This window comes from Pongo pygmaeus, chromosome 2, assembly GCF_028885625.2.
Source record: "Pongo pygmaeus isolate AG05252 chromosome 2, NHGRI_mPonPyg2-v2.0_pri, whole genome shotgun sequence".
NCBI classification, from domain to species: Eukaryota; Metazoa; Chordata; class Mammalia; order Primates; family Hominidae; genus Pongo; species Pongo pygmaeus.
In genome coordinates this window covers 65,440,080-65,454,052 of record NC_085930.1, presented here as the reverse complement: position 1 = coordinate 65,454,052, position 13,973 = coordinate 65,440,080, and the positions used below count along the sequence as shown (strand labels likewise).

The 13,973-nt window shown below is 44.0% G+C and overlaps 1 protein-coding gene across 4 annotated transcripts in view; it reads left to right on the top strand.

The window, feature by feature from the left end:
• Positions 1-9,190, top strand: part of PPARG (peroxisome proliferator activated receptor gamma) — a 146,478-nt gene extending 137,288 nt beyond the window's left edge. For 3 of the 4 annotated variants that reach the window (XM_054480367.2, XM_054480368.2, XM_054480366.1), the window contains one exon: positions 8,744-9,190. In XM_054480367.2, coding sequence (XP_054336342.1) covers positions 8,744-8,991 — 248 coding nt within the window. In that variant the 3' untranslated portion in view covers positions 8,992-9,190. The remainder of the gene's footprint in view (positions 1-8,743) is intronic. The other variant, XM_054480370.2, reaches the window with a different exon arrangement.
• The last annotated feature ends 4,783 nt before the right edge of the window (positions 9,191-13,973 follow it).

Here is a 13,973-nt window from a genome sequence, read left to right as displayed (position 1 = left end):
TCCTGTGGCCCCCGAAGGAGACGGGGAATGGCAGGACTGCTGGATTCCCAGCCTTCAGGAATTCCCATGAACTTCTTGGGGACTTCATGTGTTTAGACCATATTTAGAGAGCATGCCTGTGTTCTGAGATCACAGGTTTTTCTCAGAGACATTGGGAAGGAGGACAGCGGGGGAGTGGGGTGGAGAGAAGTCATACCTGGCAGCTTTTAACTTCACTTACTGCCCTTCATGTGCTGTTGCCATTTCCAGAAGTTGAGGGAGTAAGGAAGGGTAGGAGTTCTTAGTCTTCCCTTCTCTCTTCCTTTCCCTCCCCTTATCCTGCCCAGAGCATCGCAGGGTAGAGCCACCAGACGGATTCAGGGCATGGAGATGGCAGGTTAGTGGGAGACTTGGAAGGGATCGTTCTTCCCATTTCAGCACCACCCTTCTTCCTCTACCTCCCACCCTGCATTTCCAGCCCCAATCAGATTCCTTCTTGGACAGAGAAGGAGCAGAAATATACATACATCACTAGGCTTAAGCGGGGACTGCAGATGGCTCCCCTGGTCCTGACAAAAAGGTGGGGAGCAAACCGCATGGCTGGACGTAAATTGAGTGACCTGGAATGACTAGAACGACAGGGGGCCCCTAACCCCAGGGTGCACAGAGGTAGGGACACAAGGGCTTTCCAGGGTCGGACAGAAATCTCAGGTTCCATTTTCACTCTGAGAGACCCAGAAATGACAGAGCCCATGCTCAGTTTCCACTGGTGGTGCTGTCGAGTGGAGGGGCTTTGAACATGGCACACAGGAAAGGGTTGCCCACCCTGTCACCAGATGGGCTTGCGCTCTGTTTTGTGGTTTGGGAGTTGCATATTGGAGGTGGGAGTGGAGTGTTGAGTTGAGGCAAGTTGATATGTAATCGCTATTTAATAGGCGGATCAAAGAAAACATTGGCTGGTTTGATTTTTATTATGGTTATCCCGCTCCACCATCCTGGCCCAGTCATATATATTATTGTTATCGGGCATAGATAGGGGAAGCAATTAAATGTGAAACTGTTATTTAAACCGGCAAGTGTCAGAATGTTAACCCACTTCAGAGTGAAGGCTCTACCAGTAACATGTGTGTTCACTGCAGAATGTGCTGATTACAGATGATCTTTATCTGTTTGTCAAAGCATTTGCAAGATCTCTATTTTATGTCATCCCCTTTCCCTGAAAGCAGCAGTAAATGACATTGCTCCTCAAATCATCCATGGCTCAGACCTCTGATTGATTTAAGCTGGCCCTGCTAGCGTTCTTATAAATCCCCAACAAGGTGCAGGCCCAGGAGTGGAAAGGGGAAAACATCCAGAAAGCAGCGGGGGGCGGAGGGGAGGAAGGCTGAAGAGAAAAGAAAAAGGCTGAAGGGAGCAATAATTGAGGAAGAAAGAATAGGAAAAATATAGAAAGGACCCAAGAAAATCAGAGAAATGAGAGGAAAAGAAAGGTAAGAAGAAAATGAGGCAAGTTTACAGAGCAGTAATGAAAATAGTAATAGCTAATTTACTGTACAACAGACACTGTGCTAAGCACTTTCCGTATGTCCCTCAGTCCTCTAACCAACACTATGAGTTAAATTACCGCTACAGCTCCAATTGTTAAAGTGAGGAAACCGAAGTATAGAAAGGTTAAGGAACTTGCCCAAGGTTACCTAGCTTGCAAAGTTGTAATTCCAACTTCTTCTCACTCAGCTGGTAGTGTGCACCCTTGGCCACACATTAGAATCACCCAAGAGCTATTAAAAATCCTGAAGGTCATACCCCAGGCAAGTGAATCAGAATCTCTAGGGATGGGTCCCAGGCATTCGTTTGCTTTTTTAGTCTCCCCAGATAATTTTAATATGTAGCCAAAATTGGTAATCCCTGCACTAGACCAAGCTCCGATTCAAATTTAAATATTAAGAGGACACATGTATAATTTTGCTGAATTATTTTTTCCTTTTGGTAGGATGTGGTGGGAAGGAATTGCTATAGGCCACACCATGGTACTTTGCTGAATTCCGTTTAGGCCCACTGTGATTCTGATGGTTGGATCAGAAAAGTACCCTCAAATTCCCAGCATCATTTCTTCAAGGAAGTAGTGAATTGGGGCACCGTGGGTTTTTTGTTTTGTTATTGTTCTTAAACCACCTTGCCTATGTGCACTCAACTACAGGAACGAGAACTTGCCTGAAACCCCAAACATGTCTGCATCAGGCATTATTTTTCTTGAGCTCCTGAATTTCTGCTCCAACCAAGAACAACTCAAAAACCTTCAATTTCCTGACTGTTGATATGCCACCCACTCCTACTTACACTCCTGACCCCAACCCCATGGAAACTGCCTTTATTCGAACAAACACAAGAATTATAATATGTTCTAAAGTTCCTCTACCTATTTCATTCTCACCATACGCTTATGAAAGAAATGTCATTGTCTTGAAAACTAAGCCTAAATCCAGAAAGATTAGATGATTTGTCCAGAGGCACACAGAAACTAAGTGGAAGAGAAACAGGACTCAAGTCTTCAGTTTCCCAATCCACCGCCTCCTAGAACATGCCTGTAAACTTAGGGAGCCGTGCAATAAAGGAAACTTGAGAGGAAGCGCAAAAGGAACTTACATTGCAAAGTACTGGGTTCCCTAAGTAGCCCTGCCTCCCCTCCAGTTTTCAGCCCACGCCTGAACTAAGGTCTTTCATTGTCTGTGGATCAATTTGCAGCTGCCCTGCAATCAGATTTGTTTTGTTTGTTTGTTTTGTTTTTTAACGCCCTAGGGACAGTCGGTTTCAGATTAGTCTCTATCAGAGAGCCAATAGGGAAAGATGCAGAAAGCCGGGAGAGCAGCTCCTAGAATAGAGACGAAACCGCCTGCATTTTTTCTGCCTCTCCTTCAGGAGACTCCGCTGTGGTCATCTGGTTCCCTAATTGAGACACCTCCTGAGAAAATCTGTGCTAGGGCAACACCCAGCCCAGGTGGGCAGATCTCAAGAGGACCAGAACGTTTGAATCTGCTTCAGATAAACCCTCCACTTAACAGAACCAGATCTGAATGAGATGGAAGCTTTGTAGATTTGCCTATAATCAACAGTGCTCTGTAATCAATTCCAGGACCATGTGGATGGAGACCGGAAAGGTTTCTTTCCCAATTCTTCACAGCCTGGGGAGTAGGGAACTAGTAATTGACTCCAGCCTCCTCGAATGCTAAGTCCTGGAGTCTGAGTCACACACACTTCCCAAAAGGGCCTTCTAGGCAGCCTCCCTCAGCAGAGAGGACCCTTGGCCCTGGCCCTACTCCGGACTCAACTGTAACCTCAGCAAGGTGCAGGGAGAGGATCTCAGGCGGGCCTCCTGGGAACAGTGCCTTTTCAGGCACTCGGCTGTTGGGAATGGAGAGAGAAGAGAAAGGCCCAGGCACAGTCTGGGTGTTTGGATGGATTTCTGTGGCACAACTGTGGCACCTGGCTTAGCTCAGTAAAGGACTGAGTGTGCGTGGAGCAGAAAGGGGAAAGAGACTAGCCGGGAGCTCGTGACCAGTTGGAGGGTGGAGGGTAGGGAACAACCCTGGCAGATCCCTTTTGCCCTTGACTACAGCTTAAAGACCAAAGGAAGCTTTATTGTTGTTTAAGTAAGTCAGGTGTTCTAAGTTTAATGTTAATATGCTTTTTCAATTAGATGTTTGAGTATGTTTCCCCAGTTGAATTATGTAAAGGGAATTACAAATGAGAATATATCTTACAATTTTTGAATTAGAATCTTTGAGATTATCTATTTAGTCCGGTCTGTTTTGTTTAGACAAGAAAATTGAGCCCAGTGATCTTAATCAGTTTGCCCAAGGTCACAGAGCTGGTGAGTGAAAGCTTTAGATGTAGAATATGCAACTTTTCTCTGCTGCCCTCCTTTCCTAAACCATCTTGCCTTAACGGAGGCTCAGTGAGCGGGACAATGGGACTGATCTGTAAATGATCTAACTTGTCATTGCAGAAAATATACTTACTCCATGGCCACAAAATTTCAGCCCTTCAGCCAAGCTTCATCCATCACATCATAAAGAATAACTTGCCAAAGAGGGGTTTGAAAATCCAAACCAGATCCCTCTCCACTCCTAGAGAGGCCAGTTCCATGACACTGCACCGGAGCCAAGTGTTTCCAGCAAGCCCTGATCAGTTGCATGTTAGGGCTTGGTTGTATGATAAACGGGACCTAGTAGATTAACATCATCTCCTCAGCCCAAGGGCTGACCCCAGTGGTGCTGCTCAAGAGGAAGGAGGAGGCTGGGAGCGATGGCTCCCGCTTGTCATCCCAGCACTTTGGGGAGCTGAGGAGGGCAAATCTCTTGAGCCTAGCATTCTAGCATTCAAGAGCAGCCTGGAAAATGTAGAGATTCTGTCTCTACCCAAAAAAAAAAAAAAGGTGGAGGAAGGAGGAGCGGCAGAAAGGCTCCAGGAGCCAGTGTCTAGTAAGCAGAGGCCTAGCCCAGGCTGAGTGGTCCCAGCCCAGGAGGGCCTCTCTCAGCACCTGTCTTTAGATGCACATCTGCCTCTGGCCTTTGAGATGCACACATTTATCAAGTAGGAAGATCCGTAGTCATTAAACCAAGGTACCAGTCTGGGGCCCAGCCTTCAGTGAAGCATCAGTGGCTTTTTCATTCCCATAGAGCAACTGCGAGGAAGGCCCCATGCTCCCAGGGACCCAGTTCTCCAGGCCAGGACCAGATCATTTGTTCCTTCTCAGAATCTGAGATCTTTTGCTGATGGTTCCAAAATTGAATGCTGAAATCTAAAAAGAAAATTACACTTATTCTGGTCAATGGGATATGTTGGAGACCTGAGAGTGAAAAAATCAAACTAAAGACCAGTTTTCTTCTTTAATGGAAAAAAAGTAAGAAAGTTAACTTAGAAGAATATTTAGAGTTCTGAAAATCCCACTCTGAGACCACTCTGCCACCTCACATTGTTCCCTTGAGCCTCATCTCGATGGATAAAGGTCACTAGAGTTTATTAGACACAGGAAAACATCGTTTACAGGAGACTTCTTCATTGTGTAGGGATTCTGCCTTCAGGCCTGTTCACCAGCCGGGAGAATTGTGCCTTTTGATCCAGGGCTCTTGGCCAGAACAGCCTTCTTGCTCATTAATTCAGTCGACCAAATGCTTCCTGTGTTTCCACTGGTGGTTCAGAAATGATCAGAACATAATCTCTGCCCTCTAATACCTCATGGTCTAACGGGGGAGAAACAAGAAAGTCAGAACTTACAATATAAGATAATAAGGAATAAGAGCAGAGCCTTTGGAACCAGACAGACTTAGATCCAAATGTCAGCTCTGCGTTTACTAGCAAGTGGCCTGTCTTGGTAAGATGCAACTTTTTTCTCTAAGTCTTAATTTCTCCCTCTGTAAAGTATGACCTCATGGGGTTATTGTGAAGATTAAATGGCATGTTGTATATGAGGCCCTTGGCACGATCTTTGGAAAATAATAACCATTCAGTGAATGTAACCTACTAGTATAGTAGTGATTGAGGTGTTTATAGGGTGCTATGAGGGCCCAGAGAAAGGAGATGAGACGAACAGGAGAGAGGAAGGGATACTGTTGAGGAAGGATTTCAGGATGGAATCCCACCACAGGCTGTATTTTGAAGAAATGGTTGAAGTCAATAAGAAGAGTGAAGGGAACGTGAGAACATTTCAGGCAGGAAGAATAAAATCTGAATAAGTGCAGAGTCCTGACAGAACATAGGGTGTTTGAGGAACTTGGTATGGAAATAGATTAATATGGCTTAACATGGAGCAAAATGAAACAGAACTGAGGCTAGAAGATGACCAGGACCAGGTCATGAAGGATATTAAAGGTGGGTAAAACTCATACCATGAAGGAGAGAAGAGTTACAGTTTTTAAAAGAAAATAAATAGCCTTCAAGAGCTCAAATTTGAAATCAATATGAGATAGATGATCAAGTGAATGTTCTGTCTTGGTGAGCCTGACTGAGAAAACCTTATAATCTAACCCAAGGCAACAAACTGAGAAATTAGAAAATAAAACTTAGAGAATAGAAAACAAAAACTGAAACCCAAACTTTTCACTTGGAATTTTAAAAACATGCTTCTATATAACTCTTAGGTTAAAAATGAAATCAAAATTGTAAGACAAGCTGTTTAGAAAAGAACTATGAGAGTACTGTTTATCAAAGCCCATGGGATGAAACCAAAGTGGCACTAAGAAGAAAATGTGGAGGCTTCAGTGCATTTATTAGAATATAAGGAATACCAAACCAAATGAATTAAGCATTCAACTCAAAAAAACTAGAAAAAGAGAAGAAAGTAAACCTAAAGAAAGTTTTAAAAAGGAATTCAATAAATTAAAAACAAAACACAATTTTTAAAAACAGACTTGATTAATAAAAACAAAAGCTATGTTTTTTTTTAAAAAAGCAAGATATAGATAAATCTTTGACAAATCAGATTTTTTTAATGAGAGAATGCACAAATAAAGAGCTCTAAGAGCTGGGCATGGTGACTCATGCCTATATTCCCAGCACTTTGGGAGGCTGAGGCAGGAGGATTGGTTGAGGCCAGGAGTTTAAGACCAGCCTGGGCTACGTACCAAGACCCCACCTCTACAAAAAATTTAGAAATTAGTTGGGTGTGGTGGCTCATGCCTATGGTCCCAGCTACTTGGGAGGCTAAAGCAGGAGGATCACCTGAACCCAGAAGTTGGAGGCTGCAGTGAGCCATCATGATGATGCCACTGCACTGGACAACAGATTAAGACTCTGTCTCAAAAAAAAAAAAAAAAAAAGCATTAAGATTAAGTTAAGGGGCATGAATAAAAATAATACATTTCATATTCTAAGACAATATCACCTACAACTTTATTCCAATATAAATTACTAAAACTTTACCATATAAGTAGTAGAAAGCCTGAATAGATAAAAACTATGGAAGAAAAATTAAAGATAGTGATAGATTTATCACCAAGCTTAGACGGGTCTGCAAACAAATTCTAAGAAACCATCAGGGAACAGATCATTACTGCGTTGACACAGAAGGCAAACTTCTCAACTCAGTGTATAAGGCTAGTTAACATTGTTACTAAAACAGGCAAAGAACGGCCCCCAAAATAACTCTAAACCGGTATCACCTACAAATACAAAAACTCTATATAAAATATTAGCAAGTGAGTACAAGAGTATAAGGAACTCTATTAATGTAATTCACTGTGCTAGGTTAAGATAAAACCATAACTCTTCAGATATCATAGCTCTTTAGATAGAAAAATGTAAAAGCATTTGATAAAAATTCAACAACATTCCTGACTAAAACAAATTAAAATTTTAAAACCCCTGGAAAGTCAGGAGTAAAACATGTTCTCCATAATCTATAGCAAACATCATAGTTGCTGATAAACCATTAGAAGCATTTCCTTCAAAGTTAGGAATAAAACAAGAATTGCTACTATTGCTACTATTATTTAATCCCATATTGGAGGTTTTAGCCAACACACCATGGCAAGAAGAGGGAATGAGAAAGGTTAACGCTGCAAAAGAAGAAATAAATAAAGCTACCATTGCTGATATAATTATCTATCCAAAAAAAGTAGAAATCCATGATTAAAAGCTATTTGAACTGACAAAAGTTCAGAAAATTGGAATCGTTTCAATATACTAAAATCAATTAGTTTTCTACACATCAGCGGGGATATATTAGATGTAATGAAAATGAAGGGTCCATTCACAATAGAAGCTATAAAGTATTTGAGAATAAATCTAACAAGATCTACATAAAGAAAAAAGTAAAATATTTAAAAGTAATTTAAGTTCACCATTTGCAAATTGAACTAAAGAAGAAATCTAAAGAAAAACTAGTGAAAATTGCTTGCAATCTGACCACTCAAAAGAAACCTCTGTTAAAATATATCAGTATTTTAAAACTGTGTTTTGTCCTTTGGAAATATGCCGTATTAAGCAAACATAGCATAAGCAAATTAAGCAAAAAGACAAACCTTTTTTTAAAAGCATATTTGTGAAAAAAGCATATTTGAAGCTATGATAAGAAACTGAGTAGAAACTATAAAACATAGATTCATCAGGAAGGAGCAGAAGTTGAAAAGGAGATTTCTGGCTGGGCACAGAGGCTCATGCCTGTAATCCCAGCACTTTGGGAGGCCAAGGCGGGTGGATCACTTGAGGTCAGGAGTTTGAGACAAGCCTGGCCAACATGGTGAAACCCTATCTTTACTAAAAATACAAAAACTAGAAAGGCGTGGTGAGCACCTATCATCCCAGCTACTCAGGAGGCTGAGGCAGGAGAATAGCTTGATCCCGGGAGGCATAGGTTGTAGTGAGCCGAGGTCGTGCCACTGCACTCCAGCCTGGATGACAGAGCAAGACTCCATCTCAAAAAAAAGAAAAAAGAAAAGGAGATTTCTGAGTAGAAACATGTTAGCAGAGGAAACTTCATTTGGGGAACGGGATTGTTTTGATGCCATGCTCCATCCGCTGACCACACAGATTCCATCCTGGCCAGAAAAAGGCCCTGCAAAGAGCTCTGATCATTTTGGTTCTGATTCCATCCTCAGTTCTTACCCATTATCTGCTTACCCTTCCTCCCCACCTATTTAAGATACAAAGCAAAACAAACCAAAAACACAGATGAGTTGCTTGGTAGAGCTGCCTAGGCATCCAAGGCGGGGCCCAGAGGGTTTTTTGACTGAACCCCCTGTTGTGTTTTCCATATGTGCTTCCCCAGACCGCCCAGGTTTGCTGAATGTAAAGCCCATTGAAGACATTCAAGACAACCTGCTACAAGCCCTGGAGCTCCAGCTGAAGCTGAATCACCCTGAGTCCTCGCAGCTGTTTGCCAAGCTACTCCAGAAAATGACAGACCTCAGACAGATTGTCACGGAACACGTGCAGCTACTGCAGGTGATCAAGAAGACGGAGACGGACATGAGTCTTCACCCACTCCTGCAGGAGATCTACAAGGACTTGTACTAGCAGAGAGTCCTGAGCCACTGCCAACATTTCCCTTCTTCCAGTTGCACTATTCTGAGGGAAAATCTGACATCTAAGAAATTTACTGTGAAAAAGCATTTTAAAAAGAAAAGGTTTTAGAATATGATCTATTTTATGCATATTGTTTATAAAGACACATTTACAATTTACTTTTAATATTAAAAATTACCATATTATGAAATTGCTGATAGTATTTGAAGATTGAGTCTTGTGTGTTTCCCACCCTAGACACCAGGCTTTCTTTTTTACCTCTTTTCCTTCTCCCCTCCCTCCCTCCCTCCCTCCGTCCCTTCCTCCGTCCCTTCCTCCGTCCCTTCCTCCCTCCCTCTCACTCTTCCTCCCTCCCTTCCCTCCTTTCCTTCTTCCTTTATTTTTCTTTTATTTCTTAGACATTTTAAAATATGTGAGTGGAACTGCTGATACACTTTCATTCTCAGTAAATTAATTTTTTACTCAATTTACAACTTTTCGGAACTCTGCATCTGCTTTAACAATCAGAACTAAGAAGGGAAGGGGAACTTCAGAATCAGAAACTGCTCAGAGCATGTGTTTTGTAGCCTGGATGTGCTGATATGCAGCATATCCCTGGGATTACCCAGAATTCAGTCTTCTTCCACAATCCTAACCGAGAGTTTCACTTACCACCAGCAGCCTACTCGTATACTACCTACTAATCAATGCCACTGCGCACCCACAGAGCCAGTGGCCAGCAACTGAGCACTGCTAGAAACTCTGGGGAACACAGAATTGTTTTAAGATTTGGTATCTGGGCCAGGCATGGTGTCTCAAGCCTTTAATCCCACATGTTAGGAGGCCAAGGTGGATGGATCGATTGAGCTGGTCTCTTGTTCGAGACCCTGTCTCTACAACAGTTTTAAATATTAGCTATGTGTGGTGGCACACACCTGTAGTCCCAGCTACTCGCAGGCTGAGGCGGGAGGATTGCTTGAGCCTGGGAGTTGAGGCTGCAGTGAGCTGTGATGATGCCGCTGTATTCCAGCCTGGGCCACAGAGTGAGACCCTGTCTCTAAAAAAGATAAAAAAGATTTGACACCTGCCAAAAAGAATTTACTGATTATAAACTGAGGAGAAAAGATTAATCTTTTTCCATACAGATTCAAATACACAGATGAAATCACATGCCAGGTGAATGGTAAGAGTTTGTAGGAAGTAAGATGAATGAAGATTGGAATCCTAGAGACTGAATCTGTGGATTTGCTGAAGAGGGCCTCAGGGAAGTGTTAGACTGGAATAGGTAGAGAGGAGGAGAACAGACATTCCAGAGAAGCAAAATAACAGGAACACAATGAAAGGGAAAAAAAACTGAGGGAGAAGAGCTACTTTCTGTTTTCTCCTTCTGCAGGGCAGTTTTGCTGTGTTTATTCCTGTCCTCCTCCTTGGGACCACTCTGTCCAGAGATCTCTTAGTTTTCTGAACACAGAGGCTAACTATCCGCATCATTAACGGAATGCTTGCCTCCCAAGCAAATAGATTCTAAGTTCCCTGAAGACGTGACCATCTATTCATTCTTGGCACAGCGAATAGATTCGTTGATTCAATCCACCAAATTCACTTGCATTGGCTACTCATGAACTCATCATACTATGTCTTTGAAGAATGCCTTACGGGGTGTCCAAGGGAGAGAATAGAGTCATGGGTTCTCAGTTTCTGTTTCTGACTGGGCCAATAAAGCCCCTTCCTCATCCCTCTTTTCCACTTACCACTAGGGACAGAAATTAAAAACCATGGTTTCAAGCTACTAAAAGCCTAAACCAAACCAAATCAAACCAAACAACAACAACAACAAAATAAGGCAGGTTGGACAAGCTTACGAGTGTAACCAAACTATCTGGAGGCGTCTGTTGTGCAGGACGCTTATTTCCACTGACCTAAATTTCCCTGCCACTTCTCCCTTAATTTATCTTGCCTTAGGATATTTACACTCAGGAGACATAACTGCAGACTTGAGGCTTTCAAGCCAAAATATCAAGAAAGACCTGTTCATCTTTTGCTTAAAAATAACTATATCTCCAAAGAATCAGGTTATAGAAGTGAGTACTGACCCCAGCCCTAAAAATGTAGGATTCCTAACCCTTCAGGAGAGACCCTTCTGAGCTCAAACCTTTAGAATGACAGATAGACAAAGACTGAAGCCGTTGTCTAAGTAACACCAAAACATTTGGAAGGAAAGTGACAAATTCAGTCAGTCATATGGCTCTTTTTTTTTCATCCTTGATGGCAAACATCAGGATATTTTGAAACACCCAGAAGACTGGCTAGAGTCTTCTGTGTAGAGAGCTGATGGTCAGGGATTTCTTGAAAGAATGTACAGGCAGTAGACAAGATAGAGTCCACCTCTGAGGCGCTCCCTTATTTACAAGCTTTCTTAAACAAAAAGTCTTTCAGCCCCGCTGCCTGGTCTCAGTTCCCACCAGCGCTCCGCAGCCCATCCAAGCCTTTCCACATTATCGGAGCTGTTGCTGCCAATGGAAGGAGGAAGAGAAACGCTCTCAGCTCTCTGGCACTGATGGTTAGCATTAAATGGCTTTTAAATCCTGGCAGCTTTCAAATTCCCATCTCTCTGATTTTTTCCCTGTGGCTTGGATGATCATTTGCTAAATATTTGACAACACTTTATATTCAGCCTCCAAAGCTCCTGCTCCTTTCTCCCTCTTTCTCTCCCCCAGGATGAATCATAAGTTAACGAATGTGTCATCAGTTATTCATAGTACTTTCTCTGGACACAAACACACGTAGGGATGTGTGTTAATAAAAATAGGAAGAAAAGTAACCTTAGTCAAGAGTCAAGAAGGGGTTTCCAGGCTCCCACAAGAGCCCTCCCTCAGCACCTCCCTGGAACGGGCTCCCTTTTCCTTCCTCCCGCTGTGTGTGGAGCCCAGGAACAAAGAGGGGACACACAGAAGAAACGAAGCTGCACACCCTGTTTCTCCAGCCACCATAAGAAACTAGGCTGGCGTGAGTTTCTGGCTCCTTTTTTACAATGTGGGTGCAGAGCAAGGAGCCTGGGAGGCTCAGGGTCGGAAGAGGTGGCAGCACTAGCTGATGTCCCATAGCAAATTTCCAACTAGAGGAAACCAGAGGGGCAGCTCTGACACCTCCACTAAGGGGCAAAGAGGGAAGGGGGCGGAGGTGTCTGTGGCGGGCTTTCTTGGTGGCTTCTGGACTCCGATGACTTTTTCTTGGCTCCCTCAAGGCTAAAAAGCAGGTATTTTCGTGGACAGGTCCTCCTTGCTTGACACCACCCGCTGACCATGTGGTGCTGATGGAAGGAGCTGGGTGAGGGGCTGGATGTTGGTCTCTGGATATCCATTCCCTTGGAAATACCTAGTGGAGATGGGGGTGGTGCAGGGCTCCTAATTCTACATCCTGAGAGAAAGAACCAAAGCTCATTTCCACCACGCCCATCCCCATTGCTTTCTGGTCCCCCGTTTCCTACTCGTTCACTCCAAGAGTTTGGGTTATGAGACAGGAGGACCAAGATGCCGGATGGTCACTAGGTGGCCCCCTCCCTACCTTCTGCTCCCCCCCACATCCTGGTTCTTGGCCTCAGCCCCTGGCTGTCTCTGCATCATGAATGCTGTTGTTACTTGCACATCTCCACCCTCACCGTGTGATTGCACCTGGTAGATCCTCCATTTAACACCAACTGAAAAGAAATAGCAGGGTTTTAAGAATTCAAAAGATCCTGCAATGTCCCAGAGCCCCACCGCATTCATTAAACACATAGTCCATACTCCAGTCATGTCTAGCAGGTTATGATGGTGACCGCGACTAGGCCCTGCTCTCAAGGGGGGCACAGTCTGTGGATGAGTAATCACAGCTCAGCAGACGCAACGAGTGCCGAGAGAGGTGAAATGATTTGCAGAGCGTGTGCATAGGCCCAAGAGTGTGAAATTCTCCAAGTGTTCAGAAAACGGCCAGATGAGGGGCATGGCTGCCACAGCTCCCAGGCTAAAATGTGGATGTGGCCAGTCAGCGGCAAATTGTGGGAGCCTTGTCCTCCCTGATGAGGAGCTCTCTCGGGCTGTGTTGGTAGCAACTGGGATCCGGGGATGCTGCCAGGCAGAAGAGAGGCATGGTCAAATTGGCAATTTGGAAAGTCAGCGCCCCGAAAGTCAACACTCCCCAAAGTAGAAATTCCCTCTACAATGCTCCTGATGGTTGCCCAACCCACAGACAACTACTGAAGAGACAAGAAGCTCTCTCCCCTCTAAGCCCCTGGGTGATTTCCACCCCGCAGGCCTGGCTCTGCCCCTGGGCTCACACTTACCACATGCTTGTTCCTGCGCCCTGGGGGCTCCAGCTCACCTCCTTCCCTTCCATCTGGTTGCAATCTCTTGCCTCAATCATAAACAGCTTAAGGACACTGGCCCTATCCCCTGTTGATATCCATTCCCTACCGTTGCTCATATTGCCCCAAGCTACGAAGGTCCTCTGCTCCTCTGCTTCGAGGAGCTTCGTTTCACCTTCTTAATCTAATTCGTGGAGATCTCACAGTCATTTTTATCCACATATGTCAAAGCCTGCCTGTCCCATATCTCATGTCCAGAAAAGGCCTGCATTGGTCATAGACCTCAAGAAAATTAGAGGCTGGGCACGGTGGCTCATGCCTGTAATCCCACCACTTTGGGAGGCTGAGGCAGGCGCATCACCTGAGGTCAGAAGTTCAAGACCAGCCTGGCTAATATGGTGAAACCTCATCTCTATTAAAAATACAAAAATTAGCTGGGCGTGGTGGCGGGTGCCTGTAGTCCCAGCTACTCAGGAGGCTGAGGCAGAAGAATTGCTTGAACCCAGGAGGCAGAGGTTGCAGTGAGCCGAGATCGCACCACTGCACTCCAGCGTGGGCAAAAGAGTGAGACTCTGTCTCCAAAAATAAAAATAAAAATAAAACACATATTAAAAACAAAAGAGAGATTATTATATAAGACACTTAGAACTGT